At 42.6% G+C, this 27,370-nt stretch overlaps 1 protein-coding gene across 1 annotated transcript in view; it reads left to right on the top strand.

The window, feature by feature from the left end:
• The window catches only part of HEATR6 (HEAT repeat containing 6), a gene marked incomplete in the record, with an annotated part of 1,433,578 nt that overhangs the window by 169,183 nt on the left and 1,237,025 nt on the right, over positions 1-27,370 (top strand). The window contains 1 exon segment of the mRNA XM_044054904.1: positions 14,225-14,326. Within this exon segment, the coding sequence (XP_043910839.1) occupies positions 14,225-14,326 (102 nt within the window).

Genomic DNA, 27,370 nt, shown 5'->3' with positions numbered 1-27,370 from the left:
AAACCCAACCAAAAAGAAAGCATACTCGATTGTGTACTCATAAATAGTAACCCCCAACTGTACACCGCTGGTACCCTCCCCGATGACCTAAGTGACCACCTTCTCACTTATATAATTAAGCAAAAAGCCATTAATACCCAACAGCCCTTACTCAGAAAAGTCAGAAACAAAAAAGACTTTGATCCTGCTAAATTCCAACAGGAACTTAACTCCTGTAACTGGTCTAGTCTAAAACACCACCCTTAGAGGAGGCAGTTGTATATTTTAACAACAAATTTCTTGAAATCCTTGATTTGCATGCACCTGCCCGTTCAAAGAGAACAAAAGCAAAAACTGCACCATGGCTTTCTGAAAAGTCTAGACTCAAAATTACCAGTAGAAACTAATTTTGTGATTTATGGCGCTCTACTAAAGACCCCCAAGATCAAGTTAAATACAGGCAAGCTAGGAATGAAACTAAAAACCCCATTTTATAAGACAAAAAACAATACTATTGTAATTTACAGACAGAAAACCAAAACAATCGTCAGAATTTCTGAGCAGGTCTGAATAATCTATTTCATCCTGGAAAAACTTCCACCTCTATCCCCGCTGCTACCATTGATAACCCCCCCCCCCCGAGGATGTTTCAGATAGTTTTAACTATTTCTTTACTTAGACAATTCGACCCCTAGCTAGCCAATTACCTCCTAGCTCCCCTGGCCCTGAAAGTACCATCCCTACGAACCTGCTCTCGTTCAGCTTCCAACCAGTGTCCATGTCACTTATCTGTACCTTGATCAAAAAATTAAAACCCACCACACTCTCCGGTGATCAAACTCCCCGCCGAGTACCTTCAAAAGTCAGCTGATGCTATTGCCTACCCAGTATCAATACTAATTAATTGTACCATAGCAGAAGCTAAAATTCCCCCCATTTGGAAAACATCCTACGTAATCCCACTACATAAAGGAGGCTCCTCCACTGAATTCTGCAATTATAGACCAATAGCTATACTCACTCCACTTGCAAAGATTATGGAAAAATGTATACACAAACAACTCATGCACCACCTAATCCAGAATCACCTCATGGCAGATACCCAACACGGCTTCCATCCACACCACAGCACTACTTCAGCCCTACTAGCTTTTACCAATAGCATAAACAAAAAACATAACAGTAATCACATATCCTCAGCCCTCTTCTTGGACCTTTCCAAGGCATTCGACATGGTTGACCACCAACTTTTAATACACACCCTGCAAACTTTCTGTCTAGATTCTAAAGCCCTTCAGTGGCTTAAATCCTACCTCAATGGGAGACAGCAGGCTGTTCTTTGGCAGAACAAGCTCTCTAACCTACTACCCAACATCCTTGGAGTACCACAAGGCTCCATACCAGGGCCCCTGCTGTTTTCCATCTTCATTAGCGACTTTTATACTATCATCCCAAATGTCAGCTGTGTCCAATATGCTGATGAGTCCACCCTGATTTGCTCAGCCACATCTCCTACAGACTTATGGTGTACTACCCAGTCTACCTTTAATACCATAGAAAACTGGCTCTCTGAAGATCATTTGATACTAAATCCCCAAAAAGCTAAAATGCTATTATTTTCTCCAACACAAAGATCTGCTGCTTTTACCATTACCATAAATGCAAACGATGGCACAATAATCTTCCCCATCCCCTCTACAAAACTATTGGGTGTCATTATAGATAATCTAAATTTTGACCTACATGTAAGCCAGTCGATCAAAACCATCAATAAAAAAATAGTGTCACTTTACAGAATAAAAGCCTTCCTAACCCCTCCAGCCAAACTTGCCATAAATCGCTCTCACCTACTTTCAACACTTCTATATGTATCCCCCCTACTCTCTAATCTAAACAAGACTGTACTTAACAAATTCTCAAACTGCTATAATCACATTGCCAGGTTTGCCACTGGCCTGCCTTTTAGGACACACCACTGCATCAATCTTAACCTGCTTGGGTGGCTTGAACTACCCAGTCTAATCCAATATAACCCACTGATTATGGCTTATAAAATCCTTTGTAATCCGGATAATACTCCGGCACTTAGTCTTATCTCACCCCCTATAACAATCCGCGACTGCTTCAATCCTCTAACAGACTACTAGTTCAGACAATCAAAATTAACATTGCAGCCGGTGATTCCCTCTTTGCAAACTCTGTAGGCAGAGCATGGAACTCACTTCCAGCCAATATTACTTTGCTCTCCTCCCTTGGCCAATTTAAAACTAGATTCAAACAACATCTGGTACTAAACTGGCTCTGCCACTGCAACAAGCCTGGCTAATTCTCATCAAGAATGTGTAAAATCTGTTAATCAGATTACTGTTGAATTTACCCCTGACTTTCACTAGGGAGTAACTCCAACCTGTGGAACTTGTTTATTCATGTTTGCTTATGTAATCTTTGTCAATACTATATTTATAATATGTTTTCATTGTTTTTATTGTATGCTTATCTTGGAGCTTTTCTTCCTGGGCCTCTGCTGAAAATGGACATGAATCCAGTCGGACTATCCTGGTCAACAAATGTAAAATAAAATAAATAAATAAAATTGTTTTATTCAAGGGCAAGAGCTGTATTCCCTCTGTCTTTGTCCTTGAGGATGTCACCAGTTCTAGCATGAAGGTCCGAGATGCTTGTCCTGTGGAGTTTGAGATAGTCTGTACCCCAATGCCAGTGTCATACAGTCCAAACAAAAACAAATGTCTGCCAGTCTGCCATAATGTGAGTTGCACAGTTTCTTATCCCATCTCTGGCTTCCTCATGGGACCTCATGAGATTGCCCCAGTGTTTTATGGTTTTCATGAAGACTCTGCAGCCTTCCTGTACATAATCATTGGTACCAGGGTTCCCATCTTAAAACAGGAAAAGAGAACCAACACCTGTATGACTCTTCATTCTTTTGACTCTAAGGCAGTCAAACTGGCCTGTGTTGACCACATATCCTCCCTATCTAGATATGAGCCTGATGCTGAGTATAACCTATCCTCTCCTGTCGTCTCTTCTGCTTTTCTACCACAGGATATCTTATTTGCAGATTTCATACTAGAATGAGCGAAAGGCTAAGGGGTTTTCTCCGGCCCAGATAAGATAGAGAGCTTTTCAGCCTGTTTGGGCCTAAGTCCTCAGCCATTTTTCTAGTCATTGGAGCCTTGGAAGATATCTTTACATATGTATCATTGAAAGTCAGATTTCCCAACTCCCTCTTCCCAGAAAACCAGACCATTTTTACAGGGTTGGTGATTCTTTCAGATATAAATAAAATCCTGTTCCAGATCCAGCTGTGGTGTCATGGATTCTGGCAAGAGGACAGGTGTGGCTCCAATGAAGAATATTCTTCCCACAGTAAGGGAGACTAAAGTTCTGAACAGATTTGGGAGGAAAATCTGCACCTCTGTTACCCTGGCCTTCAAGAACTTTGATTGCTTAATGTGCATACTGAAGTACCAGAGGACTCCCATGTCACAACTAAAGGCACTGACCGAGGGGATAGAGAACAAGGACCTGAAAGAGAAAGTACTAGACCTTTACAAGGTCATTATTCAGCCAAACTGTCCATTAAATGTGGCTGTGCTACAGTATCTGCATCTTGGTCAGTCTTAAGGAGGCATGCATGCATGAGAGCACAGTACCTGACTGATCATTTTGAAGCAGAATGCCTAGATGGCTCATCGAAGAAAGAGATTCTCTTCAAATCCCCTGCAGAAAAGATTTTAAAAGACTGGAGGAAGGGGTAAATTATCTGTTCTATAAAGCAATTAGTTCACTCCCCTACACTAAACTATGTCATAAACTACCCTATTAGTCTGTCCTTTCTAATAGAGGCAAGAAAAATGAAGCAGTGGAATAGTAAGAAATGTCGATTTAAGAAGAAATGGCAAACGGAACAAAAATGGGGGAGAGCATGGAGAACCTCACATTCAAGATCCAGAGAGGGAACTGGTATGATTTATCTATGCTCATCCCATCTCGTTCCCCACCCCACATTCTAGCAAGTGCTTTTTCCTGAAACCCTTTTCTCACAAGGATTAGGGGTTTGTTTAAGCCTTTTTTGAAACAGTAGGAGGAAATCTCTAAGAAAAATGAGAGCTTTAGATTGTAAGACAGGGATATAGACTATAGTTCTTAAACAGACTAAAGTTCCCTGAGGACCAAGCATGCATAATATAACTACTGCTACAAGACGTACTATTGCAGGAAGCCATATAGTGAGTACTAAAAGCAGAAGCAGAAACAATCTTCCACTCCAAACTCTTCCTAGGCACGTGGAGACCCATACTGGATTTTTCTACCATTTTTCTACCATTAAGACAGCTAACAGTGTGGATGGTCTAGCATTGTTTTCCTTTAGGCACATGTTTTCAGAAGACATGATGTTCATTCTAAGGGAAGTGAGGAAACTAAATAGAAGAAATACATATTTGTGTAAAATAAAGGAAGGGGCTAGTGCTTAAATACAGCTTGTGTGTCCTTGGTTCTCTCTTAACTGTCAGACCTTTACAAAACTGTGTTGTCTACAGCCTCAGTGAAGTGACATGTTTCAACCTTTTCATTGTGTCTGCCATGGGGTCTATCCCATAGGTCTTTGTTACATTCTCAAGAAACCTCAGTTACATTCTCAAGAAACCTAGTTTACCACAGTTTGAACCAACTGTCTCCATCCCCTCAGATATTTAACATGGAAAACGATATTGAAGAGGTGGTTACCTTTCCTAAACTGATTTCAGAATTAAAATCCCTTGGGTGGAGACCAGTATAGGATTACTTTACTAACCCTACCTTAATGCCCAAGGCAATGGTAGAATTATTTTTAAGTCCAGTTATTTATTTTTTTAATCACAGAAAAAGAGATTGGATTCTGCATTCCCTAAATCTAGATAGGCATTTTGAGATTTTACTTGGATCGGACAAAAAGATAAATGATGTGAACAGTTAGTCATTCCCATTTCCAAATGGACAAGGAATGTCTAGCATAATGTGTTTGCTTCTGTTTCTACTTTAATGTCATATTTCATCTGGATCATATTAAGATTCACTCCAGTAGGACCACTGCAGTTTCAACTGCCTTCCTTGGGGGTGGGGATGGGGGGGCAGTATCTAGTCTGTACTGGAAGAGGATACCTGGTTGTCTGTCAACACCTTCTGCAAGCTCTTCAGTATAGACATTGCATCTAGGGCCAGGGCAGGATCTTTAATGGCCACTCGACAGGGTCTGCTGTAACCTACTGCTCCCAAAGGCCCGGCACCCACTGGTCCATCGGCTTTGGGAATCTTTCCAAGAATTGTACTGCAACAGTAAATTGTATAATTGGTGTAGTGCGGTTGTGTTAGGAGCCTGTCATAATTGTATATATTGTTTTTTTCATGGCTGCAATGGTGATTGCCTCCTGCTTCGTGTCTTCTTCCCTTCCTGCATGCAGTCTGAGATTCGGATGTATACCTTAGTTATCCTTCCTCTTGCCCCCCCCCCCCCCTTTTATATGTTTTCTCTCCCCAGATTGTATTAAAACCCAGAGAGGCAACTTTGGAGTCTTCCTGGGAATTGTTTCCACTAGGATAGGCAGCGCTGTGGCTTCAGACCACACAGCACTACATTGCCAGGGCAGGAAAGAAACAAAGATGATGTGGGTGGATGTGTTTTGAACCACTGACACATTTGCAACCAGGTGGGGAGGGCATTTGCCCAGCCTGTAGGAGGAAGGGTTCTAAGTTCATGAAGTTGGTTCGACCACCAGGCCTGGTCAAGAAGTCGAATAATTTATTACTACAACAGTGAACATATTCAAAAATCTGTAGTGCTGCAAGTTTCTAACTTAGCTGTGAATTTCTTGTTCATCATTGCTATCAACAAATACTTTGTGGGATTCCATTGCTTGAAAAGTTGTTACATAGGTTGCTTCTAATACTTTGCTTGAAAAGTTGTTACATAGGTTGCTTCTAATACTTCTGAATCTAATGTAATTCAGTCTGTTTCTTTTTGTTGGGAAACCTACCACTTCTGCTGTAACCATGGAAAAGCTTTACACTGGATTTACTCAGGTGCCTGCTGTAGCCAGTCATCCCATCTGCACTGAACTGAACCTCACTGGTGTATTTATGTTGCTCTGAGATTGTTATGGCAATAGTGAAGTTTGACAGCTTTTGCAACATTCCATTAGTTTCTGGACTCCTCCTCCTCTTCAAAAAAAAAAATAAATAAATAAACGGGGAGATTAAGAGGTGGTAATCCTTGTATAAATGAAAATAGCAAAATGATCTATCTGTTGCTTTTCCTGTAAAAAAATTGCAAAAGTAGCCCCTTCCTTTACCGTAGAACCCAGAAGACTTGGTATAATTCCCCAACAGTGGTCCTGTGCAGGGACCAGCAATCGCAAAGAACACAAAATCTTGTTTAATGATGTTGCTTTGTATTCTGGACATGCAGTGTGCAGTGTTCTGCATAATTGCCTCAAATATTGACTGTGTGAAGCTGGCCGAAGCCATTGATAAGATTCCAGGCTGAAGGTCTTGGTCTGCCACCTCCCACCAATTATGATTCAGGACTTCAGAAATGTACATCATTTCTGCCTGGAGCTGCTTTTTATATCATCTTGAATGTCCCTGGCACCCATTATTTGTTCAGCCATCACTGTCCATAAGAATGCTGATGCCCATGCGTCTGGTGTCCTTACCAGAGTCATTTCATCAGGCTCAGTCTTTCCTGGCATTGTATTACCAAGCATCATTCTTGCTGATGCCAGTAATGTTCTAGGTGACAATCCTTCTGACACAAGCCCTTTTACAGTCAGTCCTTAGGATGTTAGTTATGCTGACATCAGAGCTATACCAGGGTTTTCTTTACCATGCTTCAGAACTCCTCAGTATTTTGCGTGTTAAACACTGACACCAACAGTTTCAGACTGTTGACATCATCAGCCATATTTCTGTCTGCTTCTCTTTGTTGTGGAGCTTTAAAGATCCATAAGAGGCCATCCACTGCAGCAGTCTTTCCAGTGTCATTCCTAGGCTTCTTCTGTCTGCAGTTTTCCATTTCTAGGTCTTCAGTCTAACGATTGCTTTACTGGTGAGTATTGAGTCCCATGTATTAAAAAATAAAAAAGCCAGGGAAGACCCTAAGACAAATTATATTGATTACCATCAAATTATATTGATTACCATCTAACTTCCTTGTTTGAGGAAAAAGGGACCAACTGTATTCCCTCCTTTCTTTGGGTCCCCAGGTTCAGAGAGTACCTGCATTTGATGTAACAAAAGAGAGGTTGACCTACAGACCATTGACTCTCTCCAAAAAGACAGCATCTGCACAAAAAAAAAAAAAAAAGATTGCATCTGCAGTCTTCCTGGTTGGTCATGTGCTTGATGACTGTTTTTAAGGATGTTCATAGGTAGGTACTAGGCTATCTCCCCGAGGGCATTTATAAGCCTAGCCAGAGTGTGTCAGCTTTCGCCACCCCATTGATTAATTAACTGAGCCTCTGTCAAGAAGAGCCAATGAAGTGATCCCAGGGGTGTATTTTCTGTTACCCATCCACTCGTCAAGGTTTCTCTTGAAAAGTTTTAGTGAGGAGCTCTGCCTAATGTAGTTAGGAATTTTGTTCCAAAGCATGGGGAGTCTCCGTGACTGGAATCTATCCCTCCAGCATGTTCTATTTATTGTTGTGGTGAGGTTTATCTCACTAGAGCGAGTGGCTCGCAGGGACTTAGATTTCTTTAAGTGGAGCATGTCCATTGATTCTGAGTTGGACATGGCTTTGTAAGTCAAGCAGAGATCACCTCTGAGTAAACAATATGCCACTGAGTACAGCCAGAGTTTTTCCAGTCGGGCTGCATAGGACATATGTTTGAGGCCAGTAATCCTCTTGGTGAGGTACTTTTGTGGTCTTTCTAGCTGTTGGAAGTGTCTTGTGAGGTACATTCCAAATGGGGCATTGTACTCTATGATGGGTCTGATGAGTGACGAGTAGAGGGGCACTATAACCTCTTCATTTCTAGACGCGAACCCTTTAGTAATTAGATGGGCTACATAGAAGGATTTCCTAACTACTTTGGCAATATGATTGTCAAAGGAGAGCTTACTATCTACCTGGGTCCCCAGATCTCTTATTACCTCTTCTGTATTAAGAGGGCTGCCACCTATGAGGTAATTCATGGGTGTTTTGTTTTTACCAAACGGGATGACTATGCATTTTTTGACATTTAGCTTGAGACCACGACTTTGACACCAGGTGTCTGTCTCAGTAAAGCCCTTTTGGAGAATCTCTGTGTCAGCCAGAGAGTCAATTATGGCTCCCAGTTTGCAGTCATCTGCGAACTTGGTTAGCCATAGTCCTCCTGTGTTTGCCTGTACTGAGAAGTGTATACCGAACAGTAGGGGTCTCTGGATAGAGCCTTGTGGGACACCACTTGTGACTGGTTTAGAGTCGGACCTGGAGCCCGCTATTCTTACCTTGTGAGTTCCGTCTGTAAGTCAGTTGGCAGCCCATCTCATGACATAGGGGTTTATGTTCAGGCTGGTGAGTTTTTCTATAATTCCCGAGTGGGGAATGGTGTCAAAAGTCTTAGCGAGGTCAAGGGTAGGCTGTGTGAACCACCTTCCCCTCATCTATGGCCTTGGTGACTGTCTCAAAGAAGTCAACCAGGTTTAGTAGGCATGATCTGCCCTTAACAAAGCTGAACTGGGTCGGGTCAAGTATTTGGAGGTTCCCAATGTCTTTGTTAATGAGTTCCATGATGATGCGCTCCATAGCCTTGCAGACCAGGCTAGTCAGGCTTATGGGGCGATAGTTACCAGGGTCAGTTGTGGCCCCTCCTTTGTGGAGCGGAATAACCGTTGCTGTGCGCCATTCTATGGGCACCTAGCCTGTGGGGAGGCTGAGGTTGAACAGTGTGTTTAGGTGGGGGGTTAGTTTGTGCTGTAGTTCATGCAAGACGCAGCCTGGGACACCATCTGGCACCATTGATGCTGTGCTTTTGGCTTTTAAAAGGGCTGTTTTCACCTGTGCGTCAATTTCTGGGACACTACACTTCTCCGGTATTGTTGTGGGCCCTTTTGGGGATGAGAGGGGGGTGAAGTTTGCACTGAAGCTGTCTGCCAGGATGTTGGCAATATCAGTAGGTTCAGTATATTTTGTGCTATTTTGCGCTAGCTCAGAGCATATCTGCGAGTTGCCACTTAGATTCTTGACATAGCTAAAGAAGGCTTTGTGGTTATCTTTCGAATCCTTGGCTTTTTTCTTTCGAAGTTAGCCTTGGATGATTTTATGAGGGACCTTAGTTTTTTACTGATACTGATCAGGGATGTCTTTCCTTCTTGGGATTTGCTATTTTTCTGAACTAGTTTACTCCTTCTATTGTATAGCCTGTTTATGGCAGGGGTCCACCAGACTGGTTCCCTTCTCATAGGGGAATGAGTCTTGGTTTTGCTAGGGATGGCACGATCCATGTATCCTTGTAGGTGCTTATAGAGTGCATTTGTAAAGGTTCCTGCATCTTGGACACTGTTAACCTTTAGCATGGGGGCTGTGAAACTTACCACCTCTGTCTTAAGTAAGGTGAATTTTGCTATAGAAAATTTTTTTTACTGTGGTTTCCTTGGCTGGGGGTGGTGGTGTGGACATCCAGAGTGATTAGTTTATGGTCTGATCTAACCAGTGACTGGTTGACCTCCAGTGCGGAACACCTGTCGACCATGTTGGTGATGACCAGGTCCAATATGTGTTCACCTCTGGTAGGGGAGTTTACCAGCTGATCCAGGGCATTTGAGTTGATAAATTGCAGGAAGCGCTGAACCTGGGAGTTTGTACTTGAGTAGTTTTCCCAGTTAACCGTAATTGAAATCGCACAATATCAGGGTGTTCAGTAGGACCTTCGTGTTTTCCAGTGTCTCCAGAAAGGTGGAGTGGTGGTCCTGGGTCATGGAGGGTGATCTGTAGCAGGCCACAATTTGCATTGCAGATTTGCCCGATGTTAGTTGCACATGGATGATCTCAGAAGTATCATGCTGCGCCACTAACCTGGAGGTGTAGGCATCCTTCATGAATATGGATACACCCCTCCTTTTGTGTTTCGGTCCATGTTCTGTGGCCGAAATTTGTGGTATGCATTGTAGCCCAGTAGTGCTGGAGTTGTCTGTGGAGCCTTGAACCAGGTTTCAGTTACTGCACAGATGTCAGTATTCTCCATACTGAGGAGTGTTTCGAGCATGTGCATTTTAAGATTTAAACTCCTGGCGTTGAGTAGCATAACCCTCATTTTTTTTGTTTGTGCTATTTACGGAGGTAGGTTTGACTTTTGAGCCTTGCCTAAAAAAGGCACTATGGGGGCAGCAAGAGCCTTGGCAAGTATTCGAAAGCCTAGGGGTGACAGGTGCAAGCCATCTCTTGCGAAGCAACGAGGCTTGTCGAGCATGTCGTCCCAGGCTGACAGACACTGGATCCCCTTTGAATGACACCAGAAGCTTAGCCAATTGTTGAAATTGATATTTTTTTCTTTATACTGGGCAGGATGCTACTCAGGGTCATGGTCATACCCGCCTGAGCTACATGATCAGAGAGTTTGTCACTTTGATTACTTGGAAGAATAAACTCAATGATAGTAGCCTTGATATGTAAGAATCGGGAGCATGTTTTTTCGGTCTCTTGACAACATACACTTCTGTCAGAAACTCACAAGCCAGATACCATGGTCTGTCTTTGCATCACTGCCAAAAAAAAAGAGTTTCAACTCCTTTCGGAGTTCAGTTGGGTAAGCTACTGACGAGGAGTCTAGAGCAGTGGATGTGGTTGGGAAACATGTTCAATTCTGTTACTTTGTCTTGTGGGTGTACAACTGTCTTGCATGCATTCTGTATTTCTCAAGGGACCTATGTGATGGAATATAATACTTAAATGTAATATTTTCTATATTTTGCAAGCACATTTATAGAAAAAGCTGTTTCCATTGGAGATTCTATGGCAGAGTCTGAGTGATCTTTGTCAGTAAAGGCTAGAAACATTTTTTTCTTCTTAAATAAAAATTTGGTTTCTGACCTAAGCAGAATTTAAAACATAGTTGAAAAGGACTTTAACACACTGTGGTAAAATGCATAACGGTATACAAAAATGCAATAAAGCAATGAAAGATTTTCCAGTTAGAGTTAATAAGTAGACTTGCTTAACTAGAAGACCAACATCCAGTGATGGATGTCTGTCTTTGAAGTTGGCTGGGAAAATGATTTTGGCAGTAGGGAACATCTGCTAGAACAATTGTTTTGTTAATATTCAGCATGTTTGCAGGGGTAGACAGACAGCAGGCATTTTCATTTCACACACTGCTGTTTTTGTTGGGAGGGTGCAAGAGTTGTGTGTATGGAGTCCCCAGAAGCAACTTTGACTGTTTTATTTTGTCTAAGCCACGTGAAAACAGACTGCCAGCAGTTGGGGACAGCAGTCAACAGTCTCAGCAACATAGTATAGTTCAGGATATTAGATGAAGATGGCCTTCATAACAAAGAGTGCTGGGTATGTTTCTGATGGAATGAAAGTTGTTGGTATGCCTAAAAGTCAGAGGGAAAATAAATTGTGCTTTATAGTTGAGTACATTTCCATTTTAAGCTTTTGTAGCTTGTTGCAGGTTCCTTGCATTTGAAGCAGCATTAGCATGATGCGTTGCACTTTACATAGTAAATTTGAGGCGTGATTTGCAGGCATATGTTACATTTTTTCTCTTAAAATATTTCAATATACAGTTATGACAGGGCAAAGTCATTGCATATCAAAAGGAACCTTGGTGTTGGATGATGGCCTTATTCTGTGTGAAATGGAATCCTAATGGATTAGAAGTTTAGAGGAGGTGAAGAAAACCGTACATTATAGGCAAAAATAAAATTCGTCAGAGATGACATGAAAGAATGATATTTCTTTGAGGGGGAATTGGGCCATGGGATATATTGTTATTTACACAGTATGGGTTAACAGAGAAATTTGGAAATATCTAGGACTGATGACAGGTGAGATGAACCAGAAGTAGGGAAGGGATACCTACATAGAGCTCAGCTGCAACTGGCACCTCACCTAAGTGTCATGTTTAATTATAGTCTCACCTCAGGCTTCATGCCCACTGAGTGGCGCACAGCTACAGTTATCCCACTCCTCAAGGGGGGAGCCACCTTGGATCCTGGGACCTATTGCCCCATCAGTCTGACGAGCCTGATCTGCAAGGCCATGGAACGTATTATCATGGAACTTATAAACAAAGACATTAGCAACCTTCAAACACTGGACCCCATGCAGTTCGGGTTTATGAAGGGCCGATCTTGTCTCCTGTACCTGATTGACTTCTTTGAATCAGTCTCCAGAGCCGTGGACAAGGGGAAGGTGGTCCACACAGCCTATCTGGACCTTGCCAAGGCCTTCGACACCATCCCCCACTCTGGGATCATTGATAAAATGACTAAGCTCGGCATTAATCCTTACGTCACTCGATGGGTTGCCAACTGGCTTACTGACAGAACCCATACTGTAAAAGTAGCCGACTCCAAATCCAGCTCCAGACAAGTGACAATTGGAGTACCTCAGGCTTCAGTCCTGGGACTGCTCTTGTTTGTCATGTACTTCTCTGAGGTACAGGCCAACACTAAGGGACTCTGGCTAACAAAGTTCACAGATGACTGCAAACTGGGACCCATTATTGAATCCCCAAATGATGTGGATATTCTACAAAAGGGCCTTACAGAAACAGATGCTTGGTGCCAGAGCCATGGGCACAAGCTCGATGCCAAGAAATGTATAGTTATCACCTATGGGAAAAAAACGTACCCATGAATTACCACATAGGTGGCAGTACACTAAACACTGAAAGCGTGATAAGAGACTTAAAGACACAGGTGGACAGTGGTCTCACCTTCGATAACCACATCACCACAACAGTCAGGAAATCCTTCTATGTGGCACACCTCATCACTAAGGGCTTTTCATCCTGAAAAAAGGAGGTCATTGTCCCACTGTACTCATCCCTCATTAGAACCATTATAGAATACAACGCCCTGTTTGGTATGTACCTCTCAAGACATCTGCAACAGCTGGAAAGGCAGCAGAAATACCTCACTAAAGGCCTAAAGCAGATGCCCTATGCTGACAGTCTAAAAAAACTCCACCTATACTCTGTCGCATATCGTCTACTCAGAGGTGATCTCTTCTTAACATACAAGGCCACGTCAAACTCAGAGCTGTTGGACATGCTACACTTAAAGAAATCCAAATCCGTCAGAGCCACACACTCCAGGGATCTAAACCTTGTTATCACAATGAACAAAACATGCTGGAGGGATAGATTCCTGACCCAGAGACTCCCCATACTCTGGAACAGACTGCCCATACATGTCAAGCAGAATGCCGCTTTGGCCCTCTTCAAAATGAACCTTGATGATTGGATGGGAGATGGGAAATTCACCCTGGGGATCACTTCAGTCACTCTGCTAGACAGAGGTCCAGGGAAGTAAATACTGTGTGAAGAAATAGCCAGGAAATTGTTATGGCTAGGCTTGTATAGGCCCTAGGACTGATAGCCTAGTACCAACCTATGAACTTGGACAGAGTCATAGATCTCATTTAATAGTAGCATCTTTTATTCTCATACGAAAACATACCTAAAACGTAGTCTTACAGTAAGTTATAGTGGGTACTTTGCCTTGTAAAACATCAAAACTAATGTTAAATTGCAGAACCAAAACCTGTGTCGAAGTTTCAGCTATGTGTTCATGGAGCTGAATTAATTTCCTTTTAAATCTAGGAATATTTAAATCTAGGAATATTGTAATGATTCTTTCAACTCCCATTGACTCCACAACAGCCAAGAATCCTAACACTGTTTTTGGACGTGCTCTGCTTTTGACCTACATAGCATTAAATCTATTTTTAATTCAGAACATACAATATGGTGAAGCTTGGTATATGAGCTGAACGATAAATTCTTGGAAATGAGCATTATGCCTCATTTGACACCTCCATGGTATGACTTGTGAAGTATTATACTTTAATGTCTGTACTTGTACATTTTTAATGTAATTATATGCTCTTATAAATAATGTACATTCCTAGAGCTATGAATAGTTTTAGTGGTGTTCGTTAAAACCTTTTGTCTTTCATCTGAAATGTATTAATGGAGTTTTGCCACTGAAAACATAGTTGTGATTTTTTTCTCTTTATTTTGTGTCCATTCCTTCCAGCTCCTTCAGAATGTTTTAAAAGGGATTCAGTCAATTTTGAATGGTGGTAAGATGAAACTAGCAGAAAATGACAAACTTGGGTGTCTTCTAGCACTTCTGAAGGTAACTTTTTCAAGCCTTTACACTGTACAAGTTCCTTATACAAGTGGGAATACAGAATACTCTAAACTGTTTTTATGGGTTGTCATGTAAATGCCTTATAAACAGCTGCTATTATTGTACATCTTGTGATATGGATCATTTCCAGTATATTTTGCACCTTATATTTATGAAGCACCTAACTTAAGTATAGCTTCTTTAGCACTGCCATTGAATTTCTTCTCAGATTGATCGTGATATTGTGTCAGTTAATTTGATTCCATACTGCATCATGTCTGTCTTAAGTGCATTTAGCATGGTACTACTCCTCCATCAGTTATCTTCTTCCTTCACCCATTTTCCACCTGTCCCATGCTATACTGAAATGCCTCCATGGATTTCCCTTTCTACCACCCATATCTGTAGTCCATTCCTTTAGTGAATGAAGTACTTTCCTGTATCCATGGAGTATTTAATCCTGCAATCTGCTACCTGTGTCCTTCTTCTATTATTCCTATGCAAGATAGCCCCTTCATATTTTCTTGCCATTACATTGCATATGCATATTATTCCCTTTTGCCTTTTCTGATCTCTGATGAGAGAATCTCAGTCTTCTTTGGTTTTATCTTTTCCCATCCATCAAACATGCCATTCTGGTGGCATTTGACAAGACTCCTTCCAGCAACTTAATGTCTGTTTCCTTGTAAATAGTAATGGACCTGTGTTTGCCCAGTAACCTAGCCATTTAGGTTCAGCTATTTTTGTTTGGAAAATCATTTTGCAGTATGGATGTTGTTCTTATTTCAGCTTTTCCTGGTTGGGGGTCGCCACAGCGGAACTCCGGTCCTCTAATGATTGGCAGTAGATTTATACGGTGCCAAGGTGCAAGCCCGACACCTAATCTTCAAATAAGGCTCGCCCATTCACGCATGTCTTTCGAACGCCACTCGACAGCGGGGAGAACATGCAGACTCCACACAGAAGGCGCTCCAGCTGAGAATCGAACGGGAAAACCTCTTGCTGTGAGGCAACAGTGCTACCATGGATAAGGGTATCATTTTGGAGTTGCTTCCTGTTTATTAAAGTGTTATTATCCTCATAGTTAATGATTAATGATTTTTCATCTATATAGTTATTTTACATTTGTTTACCAGCAAGGTCCAACTGAGCCAGTGGCTCATTTTCAGTGGAGGCCCTGGGAGAAAAGCTCCAAGACACAATTTATAACAACAAACAAAACAAAAGCTTAACAATTGAACTACTTAATCATAAACACAGGATTTACAGTGAATCTGTTAGTACAGTGGTAGCTAAAAGTAACTCTGTAGAAGCATGTTGTAAGTTGACTAATATTGATACAATCGGAAAGTATAATTTAAATATGCAGTAGGGTTTAGGTTACAATACCTACAGATTTATGGTTGCAACTAGTTTTAGGGAAGAAAGACAAGCTTCACTTCTTGGAAAAAATGGCAGTAGTAGGAGAGGGTAGTATGAGTTATTTCCAGATAGATGATGTAAAGTGAGTGGTAAGAATCTTTACCAGGGGTAACACAGGAACAGAGCCATTTATTGTTTAGGTGTTCTTTGAGAAGGTGTTTGAATTTGGAGGTAGTAGGCTTTTAAGTATGTGTTGGGAATGCTGTTCCATAGTTTTGTGACATGATTTACGAATAAGGAGTCACCAAATGAGTTGTTAGGTTTAATACCTTTTAGGAATAGTTTGTTGGATGATCATAGGGTACGAGTAGCATTATATGGTTGAACTAGAGTCTAGTGCTGGTCAGGCTTCTGGTCCGATATATGATGTGAGCAGTTTTGAGTTGGTTAAGAGATAGCAGGCTAGATAGTTCGAGCCAGTGTAGCTGTTTCAGAGCAATGCGGTGATGTGTTCTATTGTGGATGCCGACAGCAAAACAAGCTATTTTGTGGCAATCCATTTCTAGTTTGGATAGTTCAGATCTTCTAAGATTAGTGAAGATGGGGGAGGTGCACAGTAAGGTTGGCAGGAGGTATGTTCTGGCTGTGCTTTACCTAGTGGTAAGGGTGAGGAATGTTCTGGTCCTGTACAGACAGCTGAGTTTAATGTGCATCTTTTTTATGGTTAGGGTATGTGCTTGTCATAGTTTAGGGAGCAGTCTACTGTGACACCTAGTAACTTTGTGCTATGTACTGGTTCAATTTTAGTTCCTTTGGAAGAGAAGATCTGGAAAGGGTAATTGGGGTCTGTGGATCTATTGCTGGAGAATATCATTAGTTTTGTCTTGTCAGGATTTAATACGAGTTGTTTTTCTTTGAGATGATGCTCTATGTCTGAGAAAGCTTTCTGAGTTTTAGCTATGGGTTCAGGGTGGGAGGGGGTTGTGCAGATGACTGTCGAATCATCTGCATACTGCACTATAGTAGCATGTGAGGATGCAGAGCCTAGATTGTTTGTAAAGATGGAGAATAGTAAGGGGCCAAGAACTGAGCCTTGTGGGACTCCAGTGATGACTGATAAGAAGGTTATTCTTTCCACTTGATGGATTGTTGTCGGTTGGACAAATAGCTGTGAAACCAAGTGATGGAGGATCGTGAGAGTTGTAGGGATGATAGTTCTTGTAGCAGTTTATTATGAGATACAGTGATAAATGCTTTTGACATGTGTAGGAAAATGGAGGAGACAAGGTCATTACTATTTTTGTGGTGGTTGATGGAATCTGTGAAACTAAGTAGGGCAGTTGTGGTGCTGTGTCCTGGTCTGAAACTGTGCTGTGAGTTGGAGAGAAGATTGTTATGTTGTAGGTAGGTCAGTAATTGTTAATGAATGCATTTTTCTAGTATTTTGCTAAGGGGGGGGGGGGGAGTATGGCAGTGGGTTTGTAGTTGGAAAGATGTTCTTCGTGTTTCACTGTTGCAGATATCTCATTTGGGTTATCACTGCCAGGGTAGCCCTCAGTCGGCCCGAATACCAGAGGCTTAGTATTTCTGCGTCAGTTGTTGTTGCTTCAGGACTGACGTCAGGTCATCAGAAGTATAAAGTAAGGCAGCAGACGCCATTATATCACTCTTTCATGCCAAGGAGCCCAAAGCAAGCACGAGTGTCAGTCGGCCGCTACCTGAGTTTTCTTTTTCCGAATTGAAGCTAAAGTCTTCTAAAGCTAAGTATCCCGTTGGGGATCCTTTTTTCTTGCTCTAACCGATGCCAGAAAAAGTTAGCAGTTGTCTCACTTGTGGAAAGCAAATACCACACCAAGACTTTCATTCTTACTGCTTCACTTGCTTAGGCCCAGACCACGACATCCCTCATGGTTGTTTTTGTGCTTTGTTCAACGCCAGAACTATACGTTGTTGGGCCCTTTATTGTAGGTAGATATTTTTGTACTCAGTCCTTGAATTCCAATATGGCTTTGGTAAGCCATCGACAGCAGATCTTCTGAAAAAATGTAAGGATAAAGATGGAGACAAGATCGTACAGGTCCACACCTACCGACGACGCTTCCATTAAGCTAGTTGTCAGTTCTCTGGTCCTCAGTGATGCCCTCTTCTGTGGATTCACAGGCCACTATCAAGACCCTTTCGGAGTCCGGTATGCCGCAAAACTCTTCATTGACTAAGGATCCTGAGGATGTCTCTACCTTGGATGGGTCCGGAACCGCTGAACAGGCACCGGCTTCCGAGAAAGTATTACTACCATTTCTCTACACAGACGACGACTTTCGCTTCTATGGTTCTTTTGAAAACAGAGTTTCTAAGGCCCAGGGTATGAACCACACCCAAGAAACAGATCCAGTCTCTGGCACTTGCTTCCTTACCTCAGTCTCAAATGCTTAAAATGGTGGAAGACCTTATATTGCTGATCAGGGGAAGCCAAGCAACCCCTTCCAAAAGAAAGAGATTTGCCCCCATTAGTCTTATCTGAACAGGAGTCTGATGACCCTGATGCATCTGAATATGAAGACATGCAACCCCTCACTGCTTATGAAGATTCTGATGGAGAGGAATCCATTCCTTCAGCCTCTCCACCCGAGGACTTTTCCTTTGGGGAAACCCTACATACTTTAAGGGAGCATTTCCAATGGGAATGTCAGGACTACCCTCAGTCTAAAAAGAGACTCATGGAATTCTTAGATCTTCCACAGCACAGCCCCTTGGCCGTTCCTCCTTTCCTGGATGTTGTGGATGATGTTTTCATGGAATCCAGTTTGACCCCTGACACCCTCCCTCCTGACACCCTCCCTCCTGCTCCCAGGAAACTTGACAGGTATTATAGAGTCCCTGACTCGCGCAAATTTCTTTTCAAACATCCTACTGCTGACCCTGAGGTTGTTTCTCAAGGGCCTAAAGAAATGAAAGCAACTTCTGCTAAGAATCCCACCCCCCTCAGATAGGGGTTCTTGAGCATTAGACAGATGGGGTAAAAAAGTATATACCTCTGCTACTCTTGCTATTAGAGCACTAAATTGTCAGTTCCATATGCTAAAATTTCTTTTCCTGCTTGTGCGGAAAATAGAGTTACAAAAGTTAATGCATTCTACAAGCCAAGTTACTAAGCACACCTTACACTGTGGTTTTGACACCCTAGAAGCATCTTGCACAGCAGCAGTCACTGGTTCTGTCCTTAGAAGGCATGCTTGGCCTAAGGAACAGCCCTTCCCATACTTTGTCAAATCCAAATTATTGGATGCAGCCTTGCACGAAGACTACTTATTTGGCACCAAGGCAGAGGAGGTCTTAAAAACGGAAGAAAATGATAAATCTGTGCAGACAGTTAAGGATTTCCTGCAGGTCCAGCCACCCAGGTTCAGTAGGCATTGCCCCTCCAAGCACTGGTCCTTTCCTGCTGCCTCCAGGTTAGTTGAGCCCAGACCCCAGGGAAGCAGATCGCCCAGACAACAGCCACAGGGAATGCAGAGATCAAATCAATGGAGTTCCTCCACTTCAAAACCAGGGAGTGCTAAGCCCACCCCCTCATGGTAAGAACTCACAATGACTCTTCCACCCCCTCCCTCTGCCCACCTGCACTTACCCCTAGGAGGAAAACTGTCCTTCCATGCAAGCACCTGGACCACCATTACCAACAACCGCTGGGTCCTCAACATAGTGTCCCAGGGATACAAATTTTCTTTCCGCACTCTACCAGCCCCAAAAGGGTTCCCATATCTTCTTCCAAACCAGTGGACAGAGGCCAAAAAGCAAGTCCTTTCCCTGCTCTCTATGAGGGCAATAAAGCACATTCATGCAGAACAAATAGGCCAAGGTTTCTAGTCCAGGCCCTTCCTGGTACCCAGAAAAGAGGGCACCTGGTGGGCCCATCCTCACTCTATCCATTCTAAACACCTTCCTGGTGTTACCAAAATTCAAAATGCTCACCCTCCAGCAACTACTACTTATGCTGTCCAAGAATGCTTGGTTAGCCACCCTAGACCTAAAAGAGGCCTACCTCCACATCCCAATCAGGGAATCATGCAGGAAATATCTAAGTTTCAGGGCAGGATCTCTCCACTTTCAGTTCTCTGCCCTTTCCTTTGACTTATCTACTGCTCCCAGAGTTTTCACGAAATGTCTGGCTCCCACCATTGCTTTTTTCAGACAAAGAAATATTCAAATTTGCCCATACTTAGACGACTACCTAATTCAGGCAGACAGTCAGGAAATGCTGCTCAAGCACCTGGACTTTGTAAAGGCCCTACTGACCTCCCTAGGGTGCACTATCAATGAAAAGAAATCCAAAGTAGTAGCCACCCAAAAGATTATATTTCTGGGAGCAAGCCTGGACACAGCATCCCAGATGGCATTCCTTAGTGCAGAAAAGCAAACTTACCTGACCGCCTATTTCTCTCAGCTAGCTACCAGACCCCAGTTATCCACAAGGAAAATCCTGCAAGCTCTGGGGTTCATGACATCGTGCATTCTACTCATTCCATATGCCAGACTGCATATGTGGAAACTTCAGTGGTACCTAAAAAGCCTTTGGTGTCAACATTCTCAAGACCTGGAAACTCTTATATCAATGATACCTTGCCTAAGGAAAGATTTTCTATGGTGGGCAGCAGCATGCTACCACAACAAGGGACTACCCTTCTCACCACCCCATGCCGCCCAGACTCTCACCACACACACATCAGACTGTGCCTGGGGTGCACACCTGGATGGCAGGTGCATACAGGGCCAATGGAGCCCACATCAAATACATCTGCACATCAACCAAAAGAGATGGCAGCTGTTCAGAATGCATTGACAGCTTTCAGGCCCCTTCTCTCCCCAGGGGCTCTACTGATCAAAACAGACAACACCACTGTGATGTGGTTTATCAAAAAGCAGGGAGGGACTCACTCCTACCCTCTATGCAGGCTCACCATGACCCTTTGGCACACAGCCTCAGCCATGCATCTACACCTGTTAGCACAATTCCTGCCAGGCTCTCTAAACTCTCTGGCTGACAACTTAAGCAGGAATCTTCTGGATCCACACAAGTGGCAGCTAGACCAAAGACCCTTCACCCTAATAACTCAAATGGGGTACCCCAAAGGTCGACATCTTTGCTTTCCACGCCAACCATCAGCACAGCAAGTTCTGCACCAGGGAGCCTCACTGCAGGGCCTGGAAAGTGGATGCCCTATCCTTCCAGTGGGTCAACCTCTCGGTCTATACTTTCCCCCCACTACCTCTCATTACCTGGGTACTGATCAAAATAAGAGAGGAAAAACCAAGGACAATTCTGATTGCTTCACACTGGTCTTGCAGCCTGCCCACTCTGTTACCATGGCATCTCCCTCAGATTCTAACCCTCCTAACACAGAGGGAAGGAGAATTCATGCATCCCCAATTGCAGATGCCCAGTTTGGCAGCCTGGTTTATTCCCTGACCACTGAACAGGCTGCCCATCTCAGTAAACAGGTTCTAGATATTATATGTGAGGCCAGATGCCCTAACACTAGAAAGTCTTATGCTGACAAATGGAAAAGGTTCTGCACCTGTATCCAGACTAAGGGAGCCGATGCTGCACAGCCCTCCCTACGGCTCATCCTGGATTACCTAGCTGACCTGCTACACAGTGGTCTCTCCTTTTCCTCTATTAAAGTTCATGCCTCTGCTATCTCTGCTCATTTCAACACTGAGCAAAGACTTTTCTCATACCCTCTCATCAAACAGTTCCTAAGAGGGGCTAGCAACTTGAGGCCACCCAGACGAGCACCTACCCCAGCTTGGGATCTAAACTTGTTGTTGGGAAAAGCTCACCCTACCCTCCTTTGAACCAGCAGCTTCAGCAGAGTTAAAGTTTCTCTCCTGGAAGACAGCCTTGCTTCTGGTCATTACTTCAGCCAGAAGAGTATCAGAGCTACAAGTACTCATGGCTGTAGAGCCCTTCATCATCTTCCATGTTGACAGGGTGTCCCTCAGGACTAACCCATTCTTCATGCCCAAAGTGGTTTCCAGTGTGGCTCTCAACCAATCCATTCATTTGCCACCTTTTTCCGTAACCCACAAAACAAGGGAGAAAGGATACTACACACTCTAGATGTGTCCAGACAGCTCAGATTCTATCTAGAAAGGACTAAATCATTCAGAAAGACTGATCAGTTGTTAGTTTTGCTGCAGGAGCAGAGGGTAAAGCCTTATCCAAAAGGATCATTTCCAAATGGGTAGCACACTGCATCCATTTGTGCTACAAGCAACATGGGAAACCTCCCCCTAAGGGGGTCAGTACTCACTTTACCAGAGCAGCCTCCACCTCTGCAGCTTTCCTCAGAGGAGTCCCCACCCAGGGACATCCTGGAGGCTGCAACATAAACATTTGTTCACACCTTCACTAAGCATTACCACCTGCCTATCTTCTCCAAATCCAGGACAGGGTTTGCCACTGCAGTCTTGCAGGGCATCCTAGCCAGTCCCTAGTCTTCTTGACTGCCTCCACCCTTTTCCTCAGCTTTGCAAATCAACCCAGATGTGATGACTGCAACAGTGAAACACGAAGAACATAGTACAGTTGTGTACACTTACCATAAATGTAGATGTTCGTGTGTATTCATGGTTGCAGTGCTGGTTTCCCTCCCTCCATCCCCCTTTTCTCTCTCTCTGTCCTTACAAGGAATGTTTTGGTATTTACTTTCTACTGGTGCGGTTCTTCCACCATATACTGGCTCCCACTTGTGGGCTCCTGACAGGGCATGAAAAACTGATGTAATGGCGTCGGCTGCCTTACTTTATACTACTGACAGCCTGACGTCAGTCCTGAAGCGACAGCAACTGACGCAGAAATACTAAGCCTCTGGTATTCAGGCTGACTGAGGACTACCCTGGCAGGGATAACCCAAATGTGATGGCTGAAACAGTGAATACACTCAAACATCTACATTTATGGTAAGTGTACACAGTTGTACTTTCTGTGGATTGTCCATTATGCAGGGGAATATTATAGCAGCGTTTCCAGAGTACTGGTACATATTGCTCAGTAATGGAGTGATTGATAAGTGGGGAGACTGGGTATGAGATGGAGTCAGCTGCTAGTTTAAGATGGTCATTTGGGAGATGATCAACTGCAAGTGTAGTGGGTTTGAGTTGACAAAGGAGTTTTTTTTATATAAATGGTCTGGATGGGCTGAAATGAGAAGGTAGCAGATTGTTGGGTAGGAGTTGTGGGAATGGTTGGGGGGTTGTTGCTATTGTTTGCTATGGCCTGAATGGAGTTAATAAAATGTGAATTAAATTGGACTGCTATGCTTATGTTGGGATTGGGGGTGGTTGGAGACGGGGTAGTGGTTTGTCCAAGATTCAAAAGTTGATTTATGGAGTGCCAGAATTTTTGAGGGTTGTTTTTGTTGGATCAGGGTGTAGCATGACTTTCTGTAAGAGTGAATTAGTTTTTTGGCTAAATTACATAGTTGACAATAGTTTTGAAGGGAAGCTTTGTTTTTTGCTAACTGATAACTTTGCCATGCTTTGTCTCTTTGTTTCATTATATTTATGGTGTCTTTAGATAGTCATTGAGGTGATGTGGATTTACAACATACTTTCCTAATAGGGGCTAGAGAGTTTAGGATGTTTAAGAATGATTTGTTGAAGTAGTCAACAACCTCATCAAGGGGAGGGTGTCTTAAAGGGGACCAGTTGTGATGTATTAAGAGGGAGTTAAAAGTTTCTTTGGAGAAGTGTTTTTTGTATGGATATGCTTGTAGATAGTTGTTTTAGTGGAGTGTGATTTATGCCTAATTAGGTAGGTGGGAGAGTGATCACTTAATGAGTCTGGGAGGCAGCCAGACTGAGCGTATGGGTTTGGGCGATTTGAGAGAATCCAGTTTAGAATGGAATGTTTATTATCATGTCAATCAATTCTTGTTGGTGTGGAGATAAATTGGGAGAAACCAGAGGGTTGATGTGATTTGTTGGCTTTATGGAGGAACATGTTGACCAGTCGAGGTTAAAGTCAGCTAAGATTATAATTTCCTGGTTGGGCCTAACTAAGTAGATATTCAGTTGTAAGATTATTTCCTGGGGGGAGGTAGACAGCTATGATGATAATAGACTTATTAATATTAATTTGAAGGCATGAGATTAAGATTTCTGAGTCAGCAGAAAGGGGTGGGGTGGTGTCTACTTGGTGTAGAGTAAGGTGGGTTTTGTAAATGATTGCTATGCCGCCACCACACTTGTTTATTCTGTCAATTCTATGGATATTGTAACCTTGGGGCAGAAATTCTGTCTCTTTATTGTGGTTCTTTAGCCAGGTTTCAGTAAGTATTGCTAAGTCGGGGGAGTATAGAGCAAAGGCTGCTTGGAATTCCGGTATTTTGTTTAGAATGCTTCTGAGGTTGATATTTAACATTAAGAGGTCAGAGGAAGCATTTATGCAAGGAAAGGAGTTTGGCGAGGTAGAGTCTTGTTGAAGGAGGGGTGGCTGAAACTGAGGGTCAGGACCTGGATTTCGGTGAATGTCCCCACTGAGGCTAAGTGAAAAGGCCTTGAGTGAGAATCTGTGAGAGAGCTTGTTGGAGTGCTTGCAGTATTTGCATGGAATGTGTGGGGGAATATGAGCGGAAGGATATTTTATTGTAAATAGATGGATGGGTGTGTTATTGAACAGCTGTGGCGAGATGGGTAATGTAGGTGTGTAGTATTGATGTAGGTAAGTTAACAGGAATAGTATGGAAAACATGGAGATTGGTGGTAGGAGGTAAGGTGATAGGTGCTTGTGAGTAGGATGGTTAACAGTACGGTGAACAGTAACATGGTAATCCTAGAAAGGGGAATAAAAGAGTGGAAGAGTGGCTTGTAGGTTATTATGTTGGTTCTTTTGTTACTGTGGGATTGTAAGGTACAGAGTGGGTAAGAGAGAGTGTGATGGATGCGAAGATTAAGAGTGGGAACTGTAAGGGAGTTAGCTGAGTTGGTGGGAGTGGTATAACATCAGTGCAGGCTGAGTGAGAGTGCTGTAGGATGACCATAGGTAGGACTGTGAAGGGAGGAATTTGAGTGATTGTGATGGATTGGAGTGAATAGACTGGATGTAGAGGTAATTAGGTGATTGAGCAGGGAGTGTGGTCTTTTAGGTATAAGTCTAAGGAAAGTGGTGGGTGGAATGGGGGTAGGGGAGCGGAGTGAGCTTGAGTGCAGTGAGGGCAAACAGAGTGGAAAGAACCCGGATGATCACTATATGTAAAATTATCTGAGAAAAAAAAAAAAACAGTTGGAGCAGATTTAGTGTGCCCTATACTTTTGTTTTCTTGTTGTTTTTATTCACTATTGCCCTTCTATCTTAATTTTCAGCTTCTTCTGACTTCCCCATTTGCTGCAATTACAGCCATCTTATCTGTACACAGTTTCATCCCATGTGCCTTCAGTTTTGCATTCCATTTCCCTATCCTTTGATGTGGTTCTTGCTCAGAGTCTGCCTGTAATGCCACATCATCTGCATACAAAACCTTTGTTGATCTGTCCCCTCCAACCTAATTGCTAATGTGGTCCATCACCAGTATGAACAGCAGTGGGATCAGAGCTGAACCTTGATGCACATCCCCTTCCACTTGTCTTTTCCTTCATTACATTATACACATTTAAAACAATTACTCATATTATTGCTTATTAAGACGCAGTGGTGCAGCGGTAGCGTTGTTGCCTCACAGCAAAAGGTTCTCCTGTTTGAGTCTCGCTGGAGTGCCTTCTGTGTGGAGTCTGCATGTCCTCCCCGTGGTAGAGTGGCATTAGAAAGACATGCGTAGAATGGGCGTGCCTTCGTTGAAGGTTGGGCGTCGAGCTGGCACCTAGGCACCCGTAAAAAAATCTATTGCCAATCATTAGTGGACCAGAGTTCCACTGTGGCGACCCCTAACTAGGAAAAGCCGAAAGAAGAAGTAGTTTTTATTCAGTTAGGTTTTAAATAATTGCAGGGTGTAACAATAGCCTGATTACTGGCAACTATGCACTGCCTTACATATCCTAGGTATGGACTGCAGTGTAGTGACTGCAAGGGACAGAAAATACCAATATGATTTCTCTAGTATTACTTTTAAAATCAGTAAATGCAAGCCATACTTTATTTGGTGTTTGTAGAGGATGTGACTGATTTGAGGTATTGTATGTTGTCACAACGGCAGAGTAAAAACAAGGTTTTATTAATTAGATTGTTCTATTATGGATTGGGGTTAACAGATGATGTACAATGGATTAGGCTGCCTACCCTGGCGAGTATGCTTTCCAGTGTAAGATTAGTGAAAAAAATGATATGTCAGACTTCTGAAGGTTTATGGAGTTTGTTGGTGTCCTGTTGATGGCTAGTTATCTTTGTATAAGGTCCGTTTTGGACTATTTATGTGACGATTTTTCAGAAGTATAGAGCTATTTGGACAGGGACGCTTAAATATAAATATTTCTAAAGCTAAAGCAGTATGCTTTCATATTACTGAAATAGACACTCATAAAATAAGACTAGTAATTGTAGTGAATATGTTAAATATTTTAGATGTACACTAATAGTAGATTCATCACTTAAATCCTGTGAAATATTTTGCTGGTAGAATTGAGCTACATTCACTTCTACTGCTTGATTGACTTTACCATTGCCTTATCCACCTTTTGTGCCCTGTACAGGATGAAACCCCCCCAACCTTTGAAATTCTGATGCCAGAGAAAACAAACACCATGGCTTACTGATGAGCTTAGGATACTTATAAAACTGAGACAATTACTGGATTGACTAGAAGAAGGAACCCTCCAATATTTCAAATCTACTGCTTTTTCTAAACCTAATAAATACCTGAATATCCACCAATCAAGCTAAAGCAGACTAATGTAGCAAAGCTCAAACCACATACTTCAGTGAATCAAAACAGTTATGGAAAACTTTAAAATCCCTAGGATCTTCTGGTGTATTCCAAAGCTTTCTAATGATCAAAAACTATTCACTGCCTTAATGAAGGTGCTGTTTAATATCTTCTCCAAACCCCACCTCTCCTCAACCCATTTTTGACAATATCCCAGGTACTGCACCTTGTAGACTACATACGATTCTTGACTATAGTGCCTTCAACTTTAAAAACATCCTTAAATGTGAAACCCAGAACCCCCTAGAAAAGTCATCTGTGGTTAGAACCATAATTTCCAACAGATATACCTCTAGATTAGGCAGTGCTATTCCTTGCAAGCCTGTCACTCACATCTTCAATCGGTCTCTTTTTTTTGTGGTAGCTTACCCAATAGTTTCAGACATGCCCTGATCATAACTCTAGCAAAGATGCCCTGTCCTGTTTCATCCTATTGAAAATCTGAGTCCACTAATTAAAATCATTGGAACAGTTCTCTACAGTCGTCTGTTAAGAATATATTACAAAATGATGTTCTCACCAACAGATAACATGGCTTTTTTCCCTATTTGCAGCACCCTTAGAGCTACTTTGTTACTGATAACATTTGTAGCAACATGGAGCAGAACAAAGTAACTAAGCTGTATCCTTGGATACAGAAACATTCAATACAGTTGTCCCGTCCCTTCCGCTTATAAAACGGAATGACGCATAGTTCTCTGCCAGTATTGTAGCCTGACTTCAGAATTATCTGTCCAACTGCAATTTCAGATGGATCAGCCCTGACAAT

The sequence above is a fragment of the Protopterus annectens genome, chromosome 13.part0, assembly GCF_019279795.1.
Source record: "Protopterus annectens isolate FY-2018-M chromosome 13.part0, PAN1.0, whole genome shotgun sequence".
NCBI lineage: Eukaryota > Metazoa > Chordata > Ceratodontiformes > Protopteridae > Protopterus > Protopterus annectens.
The sequence above is the reverse complement of the archived record's forward strand: the minus strand, read 5'-3'. Positions and strand labels throughout refer to the sequence as shown.